Genomic DNA, 23111 nt, shown 5'->3' on the forward strand with positions numbered 1-23111 from the left:
TATACGCCAGATGCGCGTTTCGTCTACAAAAGACTCATCAGTGACGCTTGAATCCAAAACATTTAAAAAAGCCAAATTAAGTATGAAGTTGAATAGTAAGTAAGACTTTGCTCTTACTCATAAATTCTGCATGCTTAGAAGAGAGTCAGCAAGTTCCAATTTTCAAATCTTTGGGTTTGCTGAGGATTAATCTCAAGACATACCACATTAGCAGACCCACACTCAAGGCCAACACGCTACCATGTTACCACCAAGGCAGTTCATTTGTTTCATTTAACAATTTGGATAAATAGACACCAGATTTAAAATATTACATGTTTAAAATGTTTAAACCTGCTGCACTAAGTCAGAAGCCTGTTGTTCAGTGGTTGTTGTTTGTAAGTATGTTTCTTGTTTCTCAATTTTTATATACCCGGTTGATTAGACTTGTTTTTTCTGTTTGAATTGACTTACAGTAGTCATTTTTGGGACCTTTATAGCTTGCTATTAGATGTGACCCAAGGCTCTGTGGTGAAGGCTGTACTTTGACCTATAACTGTTTCATTTTTATACATTGTGACTTGGGTGGAGAGTTGTCTCATTAGCACTCATAACACATCTTATTTATATGACTTAAAATATATGAAAACACAAAACAAATTGATTGTAACAAATGTTTAAAAATGAGAGATTTAACATGATATATAAGGCTTATTTCATAAGCACTGTTTTTAAATCTGTTATAAAAATGAAATTCCAATTCCGTACTGGAAACCTCTGTCAACACTGAAAAATAAAATAAAAACATGCTTAATTGTATGCTGAAATTATCTAATTGCAGCCTACCTCTCATTTAATTCATATAAATCATTTTCAGTGAAAAGGAGGTTTTCACTAAGATACATCTACTGTTTATTAACTTATACATCTTTTGGGTTTCTGTCTCATTGTCATATAACCTATATTTCTTTTCTTTGTTCATATACATGTAATAACATTTTAAAATGAAAACAGAGAGCTATCCTTTGGTCGTGCACTTAGTTTTTAATTTTAGCAATGTTTGGAGGTCAAAATTAATTCTTTTTGCACCTACTAAAGAAGAACTAAGTAAGTTGTAATAAATTTGAAACAAAGTAAAAATATCAAGAAACTATATACTTACTTATCTCCAATTTGAGACCGCACTGGTATCACATAATTTATTTCTAATCTGGCTATTCCACCTAATCGCAACACAACACCAAGTCCATATGATAAACGAAATGTTTCTGTGAGATTTTTTAAATTTTCTTTGGCAGTTTCCACTGAAAATTAGAAAACATAAATAAACTTTAATAGTTTACCAATGTTTGAATAAAATACTTAACCCTTTCTCTATTATCCGAGAATATTTTATAAATTGTACTGATATAGACTACAGTCAACAACAAAATATTCCTTGAATATCAGCGTATACTAAAGATTTCTAAAGATTCAAGTAATTTCCTAATTTTTTTTAATTGATTTTCTTCATGTTGTTTTAAGGTGTAACAGAAATTAAATGTATAAATGCAGTAATTCATTACACATCAACAAATGTTTTTTATTTATATCAAATTCATAACTACGACAGTGCAATTGCAGATGGCATTCCAAATGTTTTGCAGCCAAGATAATAGCTAGTACATTGTCTTTAACTGTACAAGTGCTTATTTCAAAAGGTTTTTCCCTTTCATATATCAATTTAATTATTTATTTCAATACTAAATTTTATTGCTATTTTGTGGGGTCTTTTTTTTTTAATCTTTTTTCGTGATAATTTTTCATACCATTATTCTCACTTGAGCAGGGATGGGGTAATCGTAATCTGTAACAGTAATCGATTGTAATTGATTACATTTTTTCAAGTAATCAACAGTAATCTGTAATTGAAGACATTTTCCATTACATGTAATCGTAATTTAATCGATTACAGCAAAAATTTGGATGTAATCATCGATTACTTTTCGATTACATTTCGATTACTTTAGTAAAATAGTTTGATGAAAAAAACCTGTTTCAGAGAAAAATATGTATGTTATCACTTTGTAGTACAGATAAAATATTATGAATCAACAATACTTGAGAGTTTCACAACTGCCTTATTTCTATCTACCGTCTCAAGCTGCATTATGAGTAACCAGATCCCCTACCTAAATTTACTTTATATCTATAGCTTTTGAAACAAATGGATGGATGTGCTTGTCAATAATTCAAGGGCTTTAATATTAAAATAAGAAAATAGATCTTAAATAAGAAATGTATCTGTCTTATGTTAAGTTCTGTACTACATTTTTTAAAAGAAGTAAGCTTATTTGTATTAAATTTCCTGAAAACATCATTTTCAATCAGAGTTGAAATTAAAGCTTAGAAAAGATTAACAGTTGATTTCTTAAATGTTATGATATACATGTACATGTATATAAATCAAATTAATAAAGAACACAAAATCCTCTTAACAATGAACCAATGGCAATGCATAGCAATTCTTTTAAGAAATAGATACAGTTTCATACTACATTTGTACATGTATCCCTTTGACACTATATATATTTTGTATATAATTTGATTGAAGAAGTTAACAAATCTTAACAACATTCTTGTCTTTACTAATGAGATGATCAAAGTCTTCTAAACAATAACAAACATACTTTGTTTTATTTCAATTATCTTATGTCTAATTAAGAAGGAAATTTACAATATTTAGCCCCAGGTTATAAATTGTACCCCAGTGGCAGTTAAAAAATCTGTAATTAGGGGGGCTATCCAAACAAAAGGTTTAAATCATGCATGTCGTTATAAAAATAAATATTGATCTTAAAATTTAGCTGAACTAATTAATTATTCTACTTTTTTTTTATATTTCCTTAAACATTATAATTAACTATGCTAAAAAAAATGTTTAAAGAATAAAAATAAAAAAGCTAACGTATGTCAGTAAAAAAGCAAAATTTTGAAAAACAATTAGTTATGAATAAGTGATTATTGCAATGCGATGACATCTTTCATTTAGGTTGAAAGTCAAAATTTCAAGATTTTTTTAAAGTATTTCTAATCTTTATCAAGAGATTTGATCTAAAAACTTGATAATAGATTACATTTGTCAGTAATTGTGCCCATCCCTGCACTTGAGATAGCAAATTATCCCCAGAAAATATTTCTTTAGGAAGCAAGTGCTGTTGTCAATATAAACATTAACAAAGTCATAGGCAAACTAGCAACAACAAAAGAAATGTATACCCAAAGAAAAATATACCTTAATGACTTACTTTTTGTGATATTTTTTATGACTAAGGCCTGTTTGAGGTAAAAGCACACATTTTCATATTTACTTTGCCAAAAAATAACAATACTTTTAAATGGAAAGTGATATTTTCAGCCAGTTTTGGTAAAGTCTTCTTCAGTTTATATTGAAGTTACTGAACAAGTCTTTTGAGGAAGTTTCAAATTGAAGATAGAATTAAGGTGAAATCATGGAATTATAGGTAACTGAAAGCCACAGACAGTTTTTTTCATATGCATGCAGAAGAAAATTTACTATTGATTTCTTCTTGCAATGATAATAAAAAACAATCTCAACTTAATTGATTGCAAAAGAAAACAAGATCCGGTCTAGACATGCGTCATTGCATGCAGTTGAAGAAGCAAATGTACTTTAGTCTGAAACATGACTGATGAAAATGACCTTGAAAACTGCACACTGGAACTCAACATTACCAAGCTTCAGACCAATTAGAATATCACTGCTTCCATTAAAGTCAAGAAAAATTTACAAAAAAAAATTAGCTAGAAAGAGTGTTGTAAACTTAGAAGTCAATGTTGAAGGTCATGGGGTGCCCAATAACTTGTCAATGTTGAAGGCCATGCGGTGCCCAATAACTTGTCAATGTTGAAGGCCATGCGGTGCCCAATAACTTGTCAATGTTGAAGGCCATGCAGTGCCCAATAACTTGTCAATGTTGAAGGCCATGCGGTGCCCAATAACTTGTCAATGTTGAAGGCCATGCGGTGCCCAATAACTTGTCAATATTGAAGGCCATGAGGTGCCCACTAACTTGTCAATGTTGAAGGCCATGAGGTGCCCACTAACTTGTCAATGTTGAAGGCCATGAGGTGCCCAATAACTGGTCAATGTTGAAGGCCATGGGGTGCCCAATAACTTGTCAATGTTGAAGGCCATGCGGTGCCCAATAACTTGTCAATGTTGAAGGCCATGCGGTGCCCAATAACTTGTCAATATTGAAGGCCATGAGGTGCCCAATAACTGGTCAATGTTGAAGGCCATGAGGTGCCCTCTAACTTGTCAATGTTGAAGGCCATGCGGTGCCCAATAACTAGTCAATGTTGAAGGCCATGCGGTGCCCAATAACTTGTCAATGTTGAAGGCCATGCGGTGCCCAATAACTTGTCAATGTTGAAGGCCATGCGGTGCCCAATAACTTGTCAATGTTGAAGGCCATGCGGTGCCCAATAACTTGTCAATATTGAAGGCCATGAGGTGCCCACTAACTTGTCAATGTTGAAGGCCATGAGGTGCCCACTAACTTGTCAATGTTGAAGGCCATGAGGTGCCCAATAACTGGTCAATGTTGAAGGCCATGAGGTGCCCTCTAACTTGTCAATGTTGAAGGCCATGCGGTGCCCAATAACTAGTCAATGTTGAAGGCCATGTGGTGCCCACTAACTTGTCAATGTTAAAGGCCATGAGGTGCCCACTAACTTGTCAATGTTGAAGGCCATGCGGTGCCCAATAACTTGTCAATGTTGAAGGCCATGCAGTGCCCAATAACTTGTCAATGTTGAAGGCCATGGGGTGCCCAATAACTTGTCAATGTTGAAGGCCATGCAGTGCCCAATAACTTGTCAATGTTGAAGGCCATGCGGTGCCCAATAACTGGTCAATGTTGAAGGCCATGTGGTGCCCAATAACTTGTCAATGTTGAAGGCCATGCGGTGCCCACTAACTTGTCAATGTTGAAGGCCATGCGGTGCCCAATAACTTGTCAATGTTGAAGGCCATGAGGTGCCCACTAACTTGTCAATGTTGAAGGCCATTAGGTGCCCCCTTATTTGTCAATGTTGAAGGCCATTAGGTGCCCCCTTATTTGTCAATGTTGAAGGCCATGTGGTGCCCAATAACTTGTCAATGTTGAAGGCCATGCAGTGCCCAATAACTTGTCAATGTTGAAGGCCATGCGGTGCCCAATAACTTGTCAATGTTGAAGGCCATGCAGTGCCCAATAACTTGTCAATGTTGAAGGCCATGCGGTGCCCAATAACTTGTCAATGTTGAAGGCCATGCAGTGCCCAATAACTTGTCAATGTTGAAGGTCATGCGGTGCCCAATAACTTGTCAATGTTGAAGGCCATGCAGTGCCCAATAACTTGTCAATGATGAAGGCCATGCGGTGCCCAATAACTTGTCAATGTTGAAGGCCATGCGGTGCCCAATAACTGGTCAATGTTGAAGGCCATGCGGTGCCCAATAACTGGTCAATGTTGAAGGTCTTGGGGTGCCCAATAACTTGTCAATGTTGAAGGCCATGCGGTGCCCAATAACTGGTCAATGTTGAAGGTCATGGGGTGCCCAATAACTTGTCAATGTTGAAGGCCATGCGGTGCCCAATAACTTGTCAATGTTGAAGGCCATGCGGTGCCCAATAACTTGTCAATGTTGAAGGCCATGCGGTGCCCAATAACTTGTCAATGTTGAAGGCCATGTGGTGCCCAATAACTTGTCAATGATGAAGGCCATGCGGTGCCCAATAACTTGTCAATGTTGAAGGCCATGCGGTGCCCAATAACTTGTCAATATTGAAGGCCATGAGGTGCCCACTAACTTGTCAATGTTGAAGGCCATGAGGTGCCCACTAACTTGTCAATGTTGAAGGCCATGAGGTGCCCAATAACTGGTCAATGTTGAAGGCCATGAGGTGCCCTCTAACTTGTCAATGTTGAAGGCCATGCGGTGCCCAATAACTAGTCAATGTTGAAGGCCATGTGGTGCCCACTAACTTGTCAATGTTAAAGGCCATGAGGTGCCCACTAACTTGTCAATGTTGAAGGCCATGCGGTGCCCAATAACTTGTCAATGTTGAAGGCCATGCAGTGCCCAATAACTTGTCAATGTTGAAGGCCATGGGGTGCCCAATAACTTGTCAATGTTGAAGGCCATGCAGTGCCCAATAACTTGTCAATGTTGAAGGCCATGCGGTGCCCATTATCTGGTCAATGTTGAAGGCCATGTGGTGCCCAATAACTTGTCAATGTTGAAGGCCATGCGGTGCCCACTAACTTGTCAATGTTGAAGGCCATGCAGTGCCCAATAACTTGTCAATGTTGAAGGCCATGAGGTGCCCACTAACTTGTCAATGTTGAAGGCCATTAGGTGCCCACTAATTTGTCAATGTTGAAGGCCATGTGGTGCCCAATAACTTGTCAATGTTGAAGGCCGTGCAGTGCCCAATAACTTGTCAATGTTGAAGGCCATGCGGTGCCCAATAACTTGTCAATGTTGAAGGCCATGCGGTGCCCAATAACTGGTCAATGTTGAAGGCCATGCGGTGCCCAATAACTTGTCAATGTTGAAGGTCTTGGGGTGCCCAATAACTTGTCAATGTTGAAGGCCATGCGGTGCCCAATAACTTGTCAATGTTGAAGGTCTTGGGGTGCCCAATAACTGGTCAATGTTGAAGGCCATGCGGTGCCCAATAACTTGTCAATGTTGAAGGTCTTGGGGTGCCCAATAACTTGTCAATGTTGAAGGCCATGCGGTGCCCAATAACTGGTCAATGTTGAAGGTCATGGGGTGCCCAATAACTTGTCAATGTTGAAGGCCATGCGGTGCCCAATAACTTGTCAATGTTGAAGGCCATGTGGTGCCCAATAACTTGTCAATGTTGAAGGCCATGCGGTGCCCATTAACTGGTCAATGTTGAAGGCCATGCGGTGCCCAATAACTTGTCAATGTTGAAGGCCATGTGGTGCCCAATAACTGGTCAATGTTGAAGGCCATGCGGTGCCCAATAACTTGTCAATGTTGAAGGCCATGTGGTGCCCAATAACTTGTCAATGTTGAAGGCCATGCGGTGCCCATTAACTGGTCAATGTTGAAGGTCATGCGGTGCCCAATAACTTGTCAATGTTGAAGGCCATGCGGTGCCCAATAACTTGTCAATGTTGAAGGCCATGCGGTGCCCAATAACTTGTCAATGTTGAAGGCCATGCGGTGCCCAATAACTTGTCAATGTTGAAGGCCATGCGGTGCCCAATAACTTGTCAATGTTGAAGGTCATGCGGTGCCCAATAACTTGTCAATGTTAAAGGCCATGGGGTGCCCAATAACTTGTTAATGTTGAAGGCTATGCGGTGCCCAATTGTGGCTTACATCTATCCCATTCAGTCTCTGCTGGAGATTTTGTTTCATTGACATTTATACCACATTTTATATTTACAAAAAACAAATCAATCTGATTTGAACAAAGTTACTTACTTAGATTTACATTCCCCAAGTTGCCTGCTGTGACAAAAAAGTGAGATCTAAACATTTCCCCAAATCCTCCTTTTCCTGGTCTGAATGGTAAAGGTGTATATAGATGTAGACCACTTAACCAGTAGGCATCAGCTCCTAAGGCATTACCTGAAATATACAAATTATTTAGGAGATAATAATAAAGCTGGAACACAGTTAGATTTTGAAGCTACTTTAATTTTTAAAATCTTTGGCTTTCAAATAATTGGCCTTAAACTATCCTGATGAAGGTAAAACAAGAAAAGATTTTCAAATGCATTAGGTTTATAGATTGTAGTTTTTCTTTAGCATTAAAAAGAATTACTATCAAAACTACAGAGATTCAACCATTTATTTCTTATAACTGTTTAGGATTTAATTTGAACGTCAGTCTAAACAACCTAGACATTAATAATATTATGTTATTTTTTTCTCTCCAAGATTAATACAAAACCAAAGTGACAGAGTTGGTTGCTTTCAAGTAAAGCAATTTTGAAATCACATCTAACTTTTATCTCTGATCACGATGTTTTGCATTTTTCCATATAAATATATTATGTATAATATTATAAAGTCATTTACTGTTAACTCAAGGCAAAACAACTAGTTATCAATCAGAAATAAAGAGTAAGAATAACAAAGTTACTATTAAGGTGGTATGGGAGTCTAAAATAAAAATGATAGAATTTGTTCATACTTTGCCAAAACGTAGTATCTATTGGTATATGTTGAAAAATATAACTAGAGGCTCTAAAGAGCCTGTGTCGCTCACCTTGGCATATGTGAATTAAACAAAGGAAGCAGACAGTTCATGACAAAATTGTGTTTAGGTGATTGTGATGTGTTTGTACATCTTCCTTTACTGAACATTCTTGCTGCTTACAATTATCTCTATCTATTATGAACTTGTCCGTGTAGTTTCAGTGGAAAATGTTAGTAAAAATTTACAAATTTTATGAAAATTTTTAAAAATTGATTATAAAGGACAATAACTTCTTAGGGGGTCAATTGACCATTTTGGTCATTTTGACTTATTTTTGAGTCTTAAATTGCTGTACATTATTGCTGTTTACAGTTTATCTCTATCTATAATAATATTCAAGATAATAACCCAAAACAGCAAAATTTCCTTAAAATTACCAATTCAGGGGCAGCAACCTAACAACGAGTTGTCCGATTCATCTAAAAATTTCAGGGCAGATAGATCTTCACCAGATAAACAATTTTACCCCTTGTCAGATTTGCTCTAAATGCTTTGGTTTTTGAGTTATAAGCCAAAAACTGCATTTTACCCCTATGTTCTATTTTTAGCGTAGCCGCCATCTTGGTTGGTTTGCCCGGTCACATAACACAATTTTTGAAATAGATAGCCTAATAATGATTCTGGCTATGTTTGGATTTATTTGGCTCAGTAGTTTCAGAGGAGAAGATTTTTGTACAAGATCAAGGAGATTTATGAAAAATGGTTAAAAATTGCCTATAAAGGGCAATAACTCCTAAAGGGGTCAACTGACCATAAGTTGACTTATTTTTAAATCTTACTTTGCTGAACATTATTGCTGTTTACAGTTTATCTCCATCTATAATAATCTTCAAGATAATAACCAAAAACAGTAAAATTTCTTTAAAATTACCAATTTAGGGGCAGCAACCCAACAATAGGTTGTTTGATTCATCTGAAAATTTTAGGGCAGATAGATCTTGACCTGATAAACAATTTAACCCTTGTCAGATTTGCTCTAAATGCTTTGGTTTTGAGTTATAAGCCAAAAACTGCATTTTACCTTTATGTTCTATTTTTAGCCATGGCGGCCATCTTGGTTGGATTAAACTAGATACATCAATGATGATTGTGGCCAAGTTTGGTTAAATTTGACCCAGTAGTTTCAGAGGAGAATATTTTTGTAAAAGTTAACGCCGGACGCCAAGTGATGAGAAAAGCTCACTTGGCCCTTCGCCCGGTGAGCTAATAAAAATGATAGGTCACTGCGCATTTTCTCAAGCTACAGGACATGACAAAATGACACATTTTGTATGGATTATACAGAGAAAAACACCATTTTGTTATTAGAAACTAAAGAAAATGATAGAATTGTTAAATACTTAAGGAAAAGATAGCTTTCAGACAATGCTTTGAGAATATCAAAAGAAAAAATAGGGTCACCATACGTTTTTCTAGTTAAAATACAAGATAGGAAAATTCTATGTTGATTCCTTCGGAAATATACTGTTTCAGAGTTACTTCCCCTTAAAATGCCAATTTAAAAAAAATTAAAAGCAACCAAAAATAATCAACATTTGCAAAGATATTTAATTATTATAAGTCATATTCTTATAAATTGGTTCTTTTAAATGAACATTCACATTTAAAATCTTCATTCCTGCATCAAATTTTGCTAACTTGATAGAAAATCTGGACCTTTGGTTCTCTGTTTTTTACAATCACAGGAAGACACCCATACCACCTTAAACATTAAATTAATAAAATCAATATATAAAACCTACCATCTGAATGGGGACCAACACCATTTACTGTGAAGCCTCTCAGTGTCAGAGGACCTCCAAGAAAGTATCTATCGTTGATTTTGATGTCTTTGTTTTGATCTATTTTTGTTAAAATTCCACCGGCTAAAGATAACTGTATTATCTGTAATAGAAAATGTCTTCATGAATAAATACTAAAACGAACTCTATCTTCTGTGCTTTAAAATTTGAAGAAAGTATGTTGTGCTGTTACACCACTGTCCCAAGTGAAAGGGAGGGTTGAGACCTCACAAACATGTTAAATCCCTCCAAATTCTTAATGTGCCTGTCCCATATCTTGGCCTGTAGTTCAATGGTTGTCCTTGGTTCATGTCTGTCATATTTATTTTTCCTAAATTGTTTTATTATAAATTAGGCTGTTATTTTTCTCAAGTAAGTTGATTCATATTTTCATCTCAGGGTCTTTTATAACGGACTATACAGTGTAGGTTTTTCTCATTATTAAAGGCCCTACATTTTCCTATAATTGCTGAGATCCTCTTCATTTGAACTTTTGTGGATAGTTATCTCATTAGCAATCATACCACATCGCCATATTTTATATGGTGAGGTGGCAATAAGTATCATAAGGTTCATACTTTAAAGGACATATCAAAAATTTCACTTCCACATTCATTTTAATAGACTTGTCCATTACAATGATTCATGTTATGAGCAAAATTTTTAATTCAACATAAATTATTCATATATGTGTCTAAAAGTCAAAAGTTGTGCATCATTGATTTCCTGCAATGTACAGTTATAGTTATGTATAATTGACATTATATTGCAGTATAGTGCTGCTATTTTGATGGAGAGAATAAAATATACTCTAATAATCTAAGTAATAATATTTTCAAAAATCTTTAAAACTTAATAAAAAGTGCTATACTTAAAGTATAAAGTAGTATAAATATGATCATTGAATGAAACTAAGGCCAAAAAGTTAGGTTTTCTACATACAATATGAATATTCCTACTGGAGAATGAAAACACATGTATATTTACTTACTGAATCGAACACTAAAGGTAAATTATACTGAAGTTCAACATCGTTCTTGACAAATTCTACATTTCCACCGAGACCAGCATACTCCTGAAATTGAGAAAATGTAAACCAAAGCACATAACCACAATAAAAATAAAATATTTTTTTTTAAGAAATCGCCATGTACAACCTCTTATACCACTTATAATTTTCTGTTGTCATCACATCAGTTAGGCATTAAAACTAGGTACTGCTCAAGTATATAGTCCATAAATCATCAGTCAGAAATGTAATTTGATCTTTGATAAAAACTGATCCACGATAGTTGTACCCTGCAAATTCAAGAGCAGTACAATTCTTTTAAGAGACAATTTTGTGCACAATGCCAATGAATGCAAGTTTGTCAAAAAAGATTACTTTATACAAACTGCAAATGTTTCTAACTTTGTGATAGATGTAACTATGTCATAAATTGCAGTATTAAGCTTCCTGTGTGATAATGAAATATCCTAATCGAAAAAAAACTACTGCTATTCATATAAGACTTATTGAAAGTCAGTTTCTTGGGGTTAATTTCTATAACTAGAGAACCCTTGAATAATAACAGCAAAATTATCATCAGGTTAAAGGTAAGTTTTATTCAATTTTCTATTAATTGGATATGAGACTGATCTGTAATGTTTTTGGTCATAAATTGTGATTCATATAAATAGACGAAAAAAGGGGATAATTTTTGCCAAAAGAAATACCTACCTACCTATGAAATTGAGAATGGAAACAGGGAATGTGTTAAAGAGACAACAACCAGACCATAGAACAGACCTATGTATGTTTAACTGATGGATAACTACTATATTAAGAGAAATAATTTGTTACCTGTGTTAACTTGACTAAATATCCTTTGGTAGGTAATATCTTATCATCTCTTCTATCTCTCATTAATACATGCTGAAACAATAAACCAAACATAGTCATCTCTTTTAAATGTCTTTTCGTTATGCAAACAATTTCTTTACCAATGGACAGGCAACTACTGGGAGATGAGGCAGAATTTACAGAAAGTTTGGTTCAAGTTATTATGTACTGAATTTCTTGAAAGAAAAAAAATGTTTGACAAATATGTGTTGGAAGCACTGGAGTATATTCATTGAAATGCTTCTGAAACTGCTTACAGACTATAGCTATATACTGTAAATTCAAAAATTAATGTGATGTTTTTATTATTGCGAAAAATGCGACTGAGTTGTAAAGCAATAATTTAAACTCGCATTTTGAAATATTTTATATGAATTTAACAGGATTATTCTCAAAATCCTCAAAATCATAAAAATTAAAATCGCATTTAAGTCCAAAATGAAAAATCGCAATAATAAATGAACGCAATAATTTCTGAATTTACAGTATCAAGATGTTTACATTTTAACGCAACTAAATACCATATGTTCATGACTTAAATTAACAAATGCTGTTCCAGTTCACAATCCAACCATATGAAATCATAGCAAGATCTTGTCCTGCTGGTCATTTTTTCAATTTACAATTTCTCATTTTTGCTACAGGTTTAAATCATTTAAATGTAATAACCAAATCACAAAAAAAATGGTAAAAAATTGTTTGTTTAGGGCTAAAACTCCTATAAGGAATCATTTGTCAGCATTGGTACTTAAGATACCAATAATTTTAAAAAACATAAACAAAAATACCTGTATACTTGACTTTAATGTATGTCCTGCTTGCTCTCGGACTGCAAATGATGTGTTTCTGTTGAGAGCTCTCATCTCTCTCCACACTCCTTCCCACTTTAAACAGTGTGAACCTAATATAGTGGGAAACTGTAATATAAATTATAAAAACATATTTTTTATTTTTTGCCATGTCTGAAATGTTCATTTACAACTTGTTTGATTTAGAACAAGATACAAGGTTCAGTGTCGAGGACAGCAGGTATCGTCTGTCTTTTTTATTCTTGCTTACCTTATGTTTTTTTCTCATTTAAACATTTATCATATATCGATTTTTTTGCACAATATCAGTGAGTCATTTATAATGAAAGATCACATCGAAGAATGTGTTTTGACTTTTTAATAGTATTTTGGTAAATACATGTAGTTGTATATCATATAATACTGACAAATTAATTAGGTGTTATGTGTACATTTTATTTCAACCTTTTCTAAACTTTTCTTTTCCGTACATTTGAAAAAGTTCTATCCGTCAATATACGTTACAACATTTTGTAATGACATACATGTATAACAGCAATAGAGATTAATTTACCATTAAATGTAAGGCAGTTCCTCGGCTGATTTCTTTAAAACTACTCCATGGAAATTCTGCATAGCCTTTATATACATTAGTTCCAATTCTAAAAATAATCAAATATAATATCAGTATTTTTATTGGAACTCATATGTCTCTCTTACTTCACATATAATGATTTTTACCTCGAATTCCATATTTTATTAATGGCCACTGGGTATCTATTTTTATGGTTTGAGCAAAAGTTGCATGTTCTTGGTTCTTAAATTTGTGGATTTTAATTTTTTGAAAGAATTTTTTTTTAATGTATAATGAATTACAATTCTTTTAATATTTGCTTGTACTGGTATGCAGACTTTGGCAATACCATAAAATTTAATATTTTCCTCCGGCATCCATGAATATTGGTACATGTATCTACAAAAATAAATTAGACTGCAGTAACATGTTTGGAATTTCAAACCAAAAAATTGTTGTGTGTTTAGTGGTTGGGCTCGATGTTGTGTGCTTCATTGTGACTTTGAGATGAAGAACAGCAACACCAGCACTGTTCCTTGGCTTTTTGCATGTTTTTGCTGTGCATGTACTGATTTTGTGTAATGGATGGATACCCCATATCCTTTGTTTTTCTATCATATAGTGTAAATTGTATTTCAGTTCCTTTCTTGCAAAATTAAAATATTTACCTTATATCAGGATCCCCATTGATGGGTTTTGAAAACTGAAAGCCATATCCTCCATCATCTTTGAAAACTCTGCTGTAATCCAGAGTACATGATTCACCACGACCAAACATATTTGGATATTTCATTCTTACCACCTATAAAGATATACATATCTTTTAATCATTTAATACGAAATATCAAATCCATCTATTTTTTTACACTGAAATATAATTGAAATTCAGGTTACTGCCAGCTCATATATAATATGCTTAAATTAAGGATTTTCAATTATTTCAAATGCAACATTTTGCTCATATATCAATAAAATCTACAAAAACTATACATTCAGAAATTACTGCAATTTTTTTATTGTGCAAATAATGGGACTCAGTGAGTATCCCAATAATAAGAACTTGCATTGTGAAATTTGATACATATAACTTTATGTAGAATTCCCTAAACTTAAAAATCTCAAATATCAATCTCTCTTTTTTGGTCTTTCTTAAAAATCAAAATAATAAATGTATGCAATAATAAATGAATTTACAGAATATTATATATGATCTAAACATTTGTGTACAACTACTAGCAGATTCACCGTGAATGTAATCTTGTGATTTAATGTGTGTAAATATCTTTTCATTCATATATACTAATAGGAGTTTGGATCTAAATTTTTTTTTACTCCTTCCAAACTTTCAAGTGCCTTTCAGTTGTTGTCTTATGTCATAGATTCATGTGTATTTTTTTGTGGTTTATTTGTAGATTGAGTTTAATTTCTTCACTTCTTTTTGGAAATTTGGACTGGATACCATTTAGAGATTGACATTTCATCTATATAGTTGTCTAGTATAAAAGACAGTTTATTGATCTTTCAATGTCTTTAGGTTATATGTATTATTGGGTTGCTGTCTTAGCAATTCATCAAATCTACTTTTATTTATTTTGATTAGTTGATCATGTTGAGAAGTATTTACTTCAAAATCAGTGTGTAGGGAGTTTTGATTTGCATAATTAGAGGCTTTAGTTCAACCTAAAATTAATCAGAATCAAGGATGACTGACCTATGGTGATCATGATTTTATCAAATGGAAATATACAAGCATTTTTTTTTTAAACTGATCTTTCACACATCACCCCTGCCAACTTTGGTTTGGATATTCAACATAGTTTAAGAGAAATAGGCAAATGATAATTTCCCAAAATGTTTAACCGGACCTATGTAGCATTACATGGACTTTTGTTCCAGTTTTAATCAAAAACTTTGAAAGAAAAACAAGTTAATGACATTTTATCTTACCACATCACTTTCATTAGCTGAATGTGCTCCTAATTCCATTTTTACATTTAAAATAGGATATTTCCTTTCCTCCACATGATATTGCACTTCATATCCATTGGCTGATGCATTTGGTTCTAACAAATAGAATATCATATAAGAAAGTTGTTGATCATGTACAATTTTATCATTCATTTTTGTGTCATTAAAGCATATCAAAACAATATAAAGGTAATCATACGTTTTTTGATTGAGTTAAGTCTGCCAATTGATATTTTATCGTATGTTTTTCTATGTTGTGATGTTATGCTATTGTTTCAGAAAAAGGGAGAAGGTTTGGGCCCATTAAAACGTTTAATCCCGCTGCAAATGTTTGCACCTGTCCTAAGTCAGGAATCTGATGTACAGTAGTTGTCGTTTGTTTATGTAATATATACGTGTTTCTCGTTTCTCGTTTTGTTTATATAGATTAGACCGTTGGTTTTCCCGTTTGAATGGTTTTACACTAGTAATTTTGGGGCCCTTTATAGCTTGTTGTTCGGTGTGAGCCAAGGCTCCGTGTTGAAGGTCGTACTTTAACCTATAATGGTTTAATTTTTAAATTGTTATTTGGATGGAGAGTTGTCTCATTGGCACTCACACCACATCTTCCTATATCTATATATAAAACCTATGGTTTCACTGACATATTTCCATTTAAAAGTAAAAGTTATTTAGTATTTATTTCCATCTATACCATGGCTCTATTAAACAATTATGACAAAGTTATAACATAATAAAATTCTTAAAAATACTTCTGCAATCAGAAATGATTTAATTTCTTTTAAGGTCATAATAATATACATATATACAAACCTTTATTTGTGTCTATTAGAATATCAACTTTTTTAAACAATTCTAATTTTTCCAATAATATTTTGGCCTGTGTACTTTTTTCAACCATCTGCAATGAAAATTATTTCAAATATATTAAACTCTATACATGCTATATGGCCTAGGACATAACATAATTCTTCAGAATTTTATTTTAAAAATATACATGGTACACAAAAACAAAATAAATATGTTAATGATTATAAAATAATTGCAATTTCATCTTGATAATAAGTAGGAATGTCAAACAAGTCTCTTAAATACATTTTACCAAATTTAAACTTTTAGATAGTCAAGCATAAATATAAAGACCAAGTTGTTTAAAACACTACCTCTTTGAAGTTTGTTGCTGACAGAACTGGCTTAAGTGTCTTTTCAAGGATATCATTTTTGGTTTTTCCTACTCCATCAATTACAATTCGGTCAACCTTTACCTGAAAGCAAAAAGTTTTTATTTAATTTTCTTCTCATACATTTGAATAACTAATATTTTTCTAAAGTTTTAACTATTTTATCCATATATTTTTATTTTATTTATGTCCTGCCAAACTTCAGTCAATAGATGAACTCCTCTAGACCCTGCTTGCAATGTTTTACCAAAGGCAAATTTCATTCCAGAATCTTTCATTTTCAACTTCAAGTCTTTTAAGATTTTTCCAAATATTTAAAATGGTACTAAAATAAAGAAATAGGTCCATAGCATAAATGCTGAAAGAAATGAATGAACCCTCATTGTGACATAAAAAAAACATACTTACAGGCACTGTTCTGATGTCAAATTTAAAATTTGGATCTGTGTCATTTGATGTTCCTTCAAACTGTGTTCTGTGTGATTCCATTGTGGTCTCAGGGGCCTGAAATAATACAGAAAATAACTTAACTCTTAGTTAAACAATCCATAATTATATTCTTTCCAGTTTCATTAACTATTATTAGAAGTAACTTGAATATAAATTATGTTCAAGTTACTTCTAGTAATATATATGTAGTTCTCTATTGAATAATCTTAGATGTATTGCTATTTGTATCCATTTGATGAGTAAACCTTTATCAACTGATTTTCATAGTTTGTTCTTATATTGTACTGTTACAGCACAGTCTGAAGTAAGGAATGGGTTTGGCACCCGCTAACATGTTTAACCCTGCTACATTCCGAATGTGCCTGTTCTTAGTCTGGGGCCTGTAATTCAGTAGTTTTCTTTTGTTACCTACCCAGAAAAAAGCTGCCTTCTCAAATTCTTTTATTGTCCTGATTTGAAGAAGTTTTTTTTAATCAAATAGGCATGAAGACTAATAAACATCTGATACTTCAATTTCTTTTTTTTTTTTAAAAGAAGAAAATGCCTACCTACCTACCCACTGTCTCAACCTTTGGGTAGGGTTTTGGCAAACCAAAATATTTTTAAGTGTGGCCTAATGTTAAAAAGACAAAGCCCATATTGTCACAAGGTCCATAAGCCCATCATCATATGATTGTTTCAAAAAAGTATGTGCACCCATAGTATGAGGTTGGATAGCAGCAGTAAATATTGAGTTAATAGACTGTATAGACAGGGGAGGATTCAGGATTTCAAGTTAGGGGGGGCGCAAAGTTTTTAGAAATTTTTGGAGGTAAAATTGTTTTTCTAAAGAGGGTGCAATGTAGAAATCTCGAATTATTGTGTGGTAAAACAAGGGAGAAATTAAAGTTTCAAGCTGAAACTGCATAAATCCTCCCCTAACAACAACTAACAATTGCCATATTTAACAAGAAATCTTTTAGGTTCCATTCATTGAGACTACCCCCATATATTTCCCAGCAAACAGGACTGAAGACAATAAGGATAGAGACAGAACTCAGTCCGGAATACACAAGCTGACCCTCCATATAAAAAATATAGTGGTGTAAGACAATGGTTGCTGGGAATACATGTGTTGCATTCATATTAATCAATTGAATATCTTCAGGGGGGGTAACAATAACGATTTTATTAGATTTGTATAAGTCTTATTGGTTCCTCTGTATTAAATATCAAGTGACTGACTGGGGGATGGACAGACAGAGGTAAAACAATATGTCCCTGGTCCTCGAAGAACCTCAGAGTAGTGATGGCAAGGTCTCCTACAAATTGGAAAAATCTACAACAATCTCCTAAAACCCACTAAGGAATTCATATTGCACATATGAGTTTATTAAGCTACAGTTATAAAGCTGCAGCCCTAAAAACAGAAGCTGAAGATCATGTGAACATTTAATTTGATTCTGTGTTCCTATGCAAACCAATCTACAACCACGACACTGGGCAGCACTTGTAAAATTGTCTATATAGCAATATCGGGTAATATCTTTACTAAACCTTGAAAGACAATTAAGGTGCGGGTAGTTGTAAGTTGTAACATAAAGAAATACAGGAACACCACAAAAAAAAACGTTGTTTTGCACATCGTCAACATGTCTTCATAAGGCTCATCAGTGACACTCAGATCAAAATAGTTATAAAGCCAAACATTATATTTGTCATAAAACGCAACTCCGCGTTTGACACCTTCCATTGAAGTATAAAATATTTATAGAACTTAAATAAATCGTAGGTAAGTTGGTCGGAGAACACAATTAATTCGTAGTGCATTTCTTTTAGAACATAAATGAAAATAAAAAAAATCCCACCTGCGCTTTCGTAAAGAAACTTTTACAGTGTGTTGTACTACTTTTGGGACAAATTATATCAAATTTGTAGAAAACTTCATCGCCTCTTACTCAAAATATGGACAATTTTATGTTTAGGGCGTCTTGAAATCTTTTGACAGCTTCCGAAGTGCTCATTTTCAACCTTTTTCAGCTGAACCAAATCACTACTTTCCTTTAAAATTCTGGACCCAAATTTTTTTACAGTGTAAGTTCATCCCCCTACTTGCAATTTGAGGCATTGAACATGGAGAAATAAATTTGGAAGGGGTATAAAAATTAATGGCAAGTAACCCACTGTCAACACTAGGGACTATATTTGTGAACAACGAAAATCAAGGGACGACAATGGTGGTCTCGGACCAGTTGATTTGTAATCAGGCTTATCCTGTTAAACTGACTGTTTTATATACTTAAATAAATTGTAGATAGGCTGATTTGTAATCACGCTCATCCTGTGCACGCCCGCCATGCCTCCGCCTAAATCCGTCCCTGATAGCTGCCATATCCATATGATGGCAGTCCTAGATAATAAAACTTATTCAGGGACATGCTCACATCGACACATGGACGAAACACTACTCATAGTCAATTGATTTTGCACTGTTCTGCTACAAATGAGATACTGTCATTGAAAATAATAAGCATAAAAGATTCATTAAAAGTCGGTTATACATATAACAATACATAGAGCTTTTTACCGACATATAAGTTAATTAGTAAGATTAAGTGACCCCCCCCCCCCCTTTTAATTGTTCGTCAGTCACGGAACGACACTTTTTCGTGCCAATGGACCTTATCCTTTCTTGAGGGAGAATATTGTAGTTACTTTTGCGTGAACTGTTCCCATGAAAACACGCTATGTTGTAAACAGACGTCAAAAATTCTGTGAAAGTCAAACCGGCATTCCAACCGGAAATATCAATAGTAATACTAAATTCTTGGTCGTTCTCGGGAGGGAAGAGAACTAACTCGCAGGGTGCACTTGAATCAGCTTGTATTTTGAACTCAGATTCACAAGTTGCCAACACATGCGTTTTGGTGTGGATCCCCTAGATATTTCAGTGTTTTGTGTTTATGTTTAATTAAATGATATTTTTTTTTATAAAAGTCTCGACTATTTTTTCAGATTATAGTACATAATTATAGTACATGAGAAAAGGGGGGAGGGCACAATAGGTGGAAATTTTCATCAAAATCAAACGCAGGTTTCTTGCAAAAAGCAGGAAATGCTACCCTTTTTATGCACAAAGTTTCTCCAATTTTGATATTTTACGGTAATTATTCACGGTAAAATCCTATCCCAGCACCGAAACTGCCTCCATAGATCACAAGGCGTTTTAAACACCTATTTAGACCAATTAGAATTGCCTCTTTGAGCATGGTCATGTCTATTGTCAGTCAGGGGTATCATACAAGTAATTGCATAGTACAGAATATATTTTCATAATTTGAAACATATTGATTCCATAACTGCAACAATACAATCAGATATTTAGATAATGACTATTGTGTTCTCGTTGATGATATTTTTTTCTAAATATACAAATAATTTGTATCAACCAGAGAACCCAGTCTTAATAAATCAAGAATACATATATTATCTTTTCTTGGTGGTGACGATCTATTGGTTCCATCTTACCTAATGAATATTTTTGTATTTGATTCAATCGGCGCATGTTTGCGGTGAAGTTTAGAGTCACCATATTTTTTTTCTGTACTAACAATTACAATAGGTCGCATGCTTGTTAAAACCTTTGTCTAGATTTTATCACAACTATAGATAATACTTAAAGATTTATAAAGGAAGTATGATTCCAACTGCATGATTTAATAAAAAGTTAGTGACATTTTGCATTTGCATTCAGCGTTTACGTTAGTTTTTTTTTTTTTTTAAAGTAACACATTTTGTAAATGCCCTAGCTTCAAATCTGTGTCTCTTTACCTTATAATACATCGATTTTTGTGGTGTGTTACTGTTTACAAACCTATCGTTATGAATGTCTGAAATGGACTCGTGTGGTGCATCACCGTGCATGGTACAATTTAAAGCTATCTTTGTCTTTTTTTATCAGGTATTCAACTTTCGTAGCTTATATATAGGCCAGTATTTGGGTATGGTGCTTTTATATGGCGTATGAAAAATCTACAGCCCAAATTCTGTTCAATACCGTGCATGTAAAGATGTTTTCTTGGAGTAAGCAAATGTAAGTACGCATTCAAATGCCCTGATAAAAGGAGATCATGATTGTTTGGATACTAGTTTGCCATGTTCCCAGATATGAAATTTTGACTGAATGCGTATAATGCATGCATATATAGCACGATTTACCCTGTCGATATACCCAGATTTTTTTTCTATTTTGTAGTTAATGCAATTCTTACAGTATATATTTGAATGTTACCTTGACTTGTATTTCTTGGCAATTTATGAGATTAATTGTTTCCTATAAATTTCATACCAAGCGGATGTAATGGGAGATGAGTTTCTTGTTATATACTGGTGAAGACAGTCTCAATTAAGTTACGGCGGAATATAGTACAGTTTTTAGATAGTCTAAGATCATGAACCAGGAACACAAGTGTAACAAAAGGGATTTTGAGGACTGCAGGGCCGTAACTACCTATGAGGCAGGTGAGGCAGTTGGAGACATTTTTTTGGAAGTAATAAAATGAAATATTGACAAGATGTACACGAAGAACTTGAATTTGTATTATAAACAACACACGTTTTCAGTTTTAACAGTTATCATGATACGTGATATATCTTTCATTTTCCGGATTTTTTTAATCGAAAGTGAACCATTTCAGTATTTGATTTAGTTTAATTTTCGTGTGGCCATCCATCAGATCTGTTATTCAGTATTTCCTATGTCGTACGAGAACGCATATAAAACTTTGCTTTCAACAATTTTAAATATTTTAATCACATTTATTTAGGGTCTCAATTAAGCAGAGGAAGTTCCCTTTGTATTGTGAATCTTTTATGATATCGGAAATTCGTTACCGGCTGAATCAGCTGTTGGATATTTTTTTTACCGTGTCTAGTCTGGCTGTTCGTCTCCCGATCATACAAGGGCATTATGGTCAATGCCTTAGTAGTTTAAAAACACTCCCATTCGTTATAGTTCTATACATGTCTGTTCAGCTTTCACCAATATTGAAATTCAAGGTCTTCGATAAAAAAAAATATATTGCATTCTGTTATCTTGCTTTATATGTTTTTTTTTAACTTACCAGTTTGATTTCTAAATGTTAGTAACTATAGCTCAAAGTACGGCCCTCAAGACGGAGCCTTGGCTCACCCCGAACAGCAATCTCATTTTTTTTGCATGAAAATTGCTTCCAGGTTCAAGCAATACTAATGAATTTTATAGTAAGGAAATTGAAGTAAAACGGGTCGTTTTTAGCCATTTTACTGAAGAAAAACAAATAAGAGGGGGCTGCGCCTCCAACCCCTGCTCTCTAAGGGGCCTCATTCGGCGGCCCAAAACCCCTGCCTCCCCTTAATTAGATCCCTAGTTACGGCCCTGGAGGTGAAGCAAATAGTTTGCTGAGTTTCAACTTTGATTTGATTTTCTGTTTAGGGTATACACTAATATAAACAAAGAAGATGTGGTATGATTGCCAATGAGACAACTATCCACAAAAGACCAAAATGACACAAACATTAACAATTATAGGTCAGACTAAGGTTTGGAATCTGACGTTTTGCAAAAGTAAGTGCAAACACATTTCGAAGGGAGAGTCAAGCAAAAAATAACAAGGAGATATTCAAACTAAGCGTCAGCTGGTCTTTGTTAGTCTTTTATGATTTTTATTTTAGTTTCTTGTGTATAATTCGGAGTGTAGTATGACATCCATTATCACTTAACTAGTAATATATTTGTTTATGGGCCAGATGAAGGATTTCTACGGGTGGGTGAGTTTTTCACTGCATTGAAAACCAATTGGTGGCCTTCGGCTGTTATCTGCTCTTTGGTCGGGTTGTTGCCTCTGCGACACATTCAGAATTTCCATTCTCAATATTAATATTATTAATAACTATGTTGAACATAATCTGACAATGCTATGCCAAGAAATGAAAACTGACGATAAGACAAACAACAGTACACAAAATGTAACATAGAAAACTTAAAACTGCATGAACAACACTAAAACCGGGTGTGATCTTAGGTTTCCTGTTCCACATGTCGCACCCGTCGTGACTGTCTGTACAAACCTGGTTATAAGTGTACTTCGTAGGTCACATTGGAGGAAAAGAGGACGGGATTGTGTATTGGTATAAAAATGTGAATAGGACGAGTGTTGTGATCTCATAAACATGTAAAACCCCGCCACACTTTTGCGCC

General features: G+C 33.9%; 1 protein-coding gene across 1 annotated transcript; it reads right to left on the reverse strand.

Moving 5' to 3' along the window:
• Window positions 1-639: 639 nt before the first annotated feature.
• LOC134701770 (sorting and assembly machinery component 50 homolog) lies at window positions 640-19710 on the reverse strand. The gene is made up of 14 exons (XM_063562893.1): window positions 19589-19710; window positions 16853-16948; window positions 16427-16528; window positions 16077-16164; window positions 15243-15358; window positions 13964-14097; window positions 13296-13383; window positions 12722-12850; window positions 11895-11966; window positions 11043-11126; window positions 10013-10154; window positions 7490-7636; window positions 1142-1283; window positions 640-765 (listed from the first exon to the last, which is right to left on the reverse strand). Exons 1-14 carry the CDS (start codon window positions 19607-19609, stop codon window positions 720-722), a joined length of 1407 nt encoding a protein of 468 aa, XP_063418963.1. The 5' UTR covers window positions 19610-19710; the 3' UTR covers window positions 640-719.
• Between the last annotated feature and the right edge of the window lie 3401 nt (window positions 19711-23111).

Source organism: Mytilus trossulus, unplaced genomic scaffold, assembly GCF_036588685.1.
Source record: "Mytilus trossulus isolate FHL-02 unplaced genomic scaffold, PNRI_Mtr1.1.1.hap1 h1tg000343l___fragment_1__unscaffolded, whole genome shotgun sequence".
Taxonomy (NCBI): Eukaryota; Metazoa; Mollusca; class Bivalvia; order Mytilida; family Mytilidae; genus Mytilus; species Mytilus trossulus.

Bases quoted from the DNA above. Each gene is read 5' to 3' on its own strand.
- LOC134701770 (XM_063562893.1), bottom strand. From the start codon at position 19,609: ATGGGAACAGTTCACGCAAAA. The intron at 13,384-13,963 runs GTAAATATTTTA...GATTATTTTTAG, and splicing joins AATGGGGATCCTGATATAAG to AATTGGAACTAATGTATATA. The intron at 11,127-11,894 runs GTAACAAATTAT...TCTCAATTTCAG, and splicing joins ATTTAGTCAAGTTAACACAG to GAGTATGCTGGTCTCGGTGG.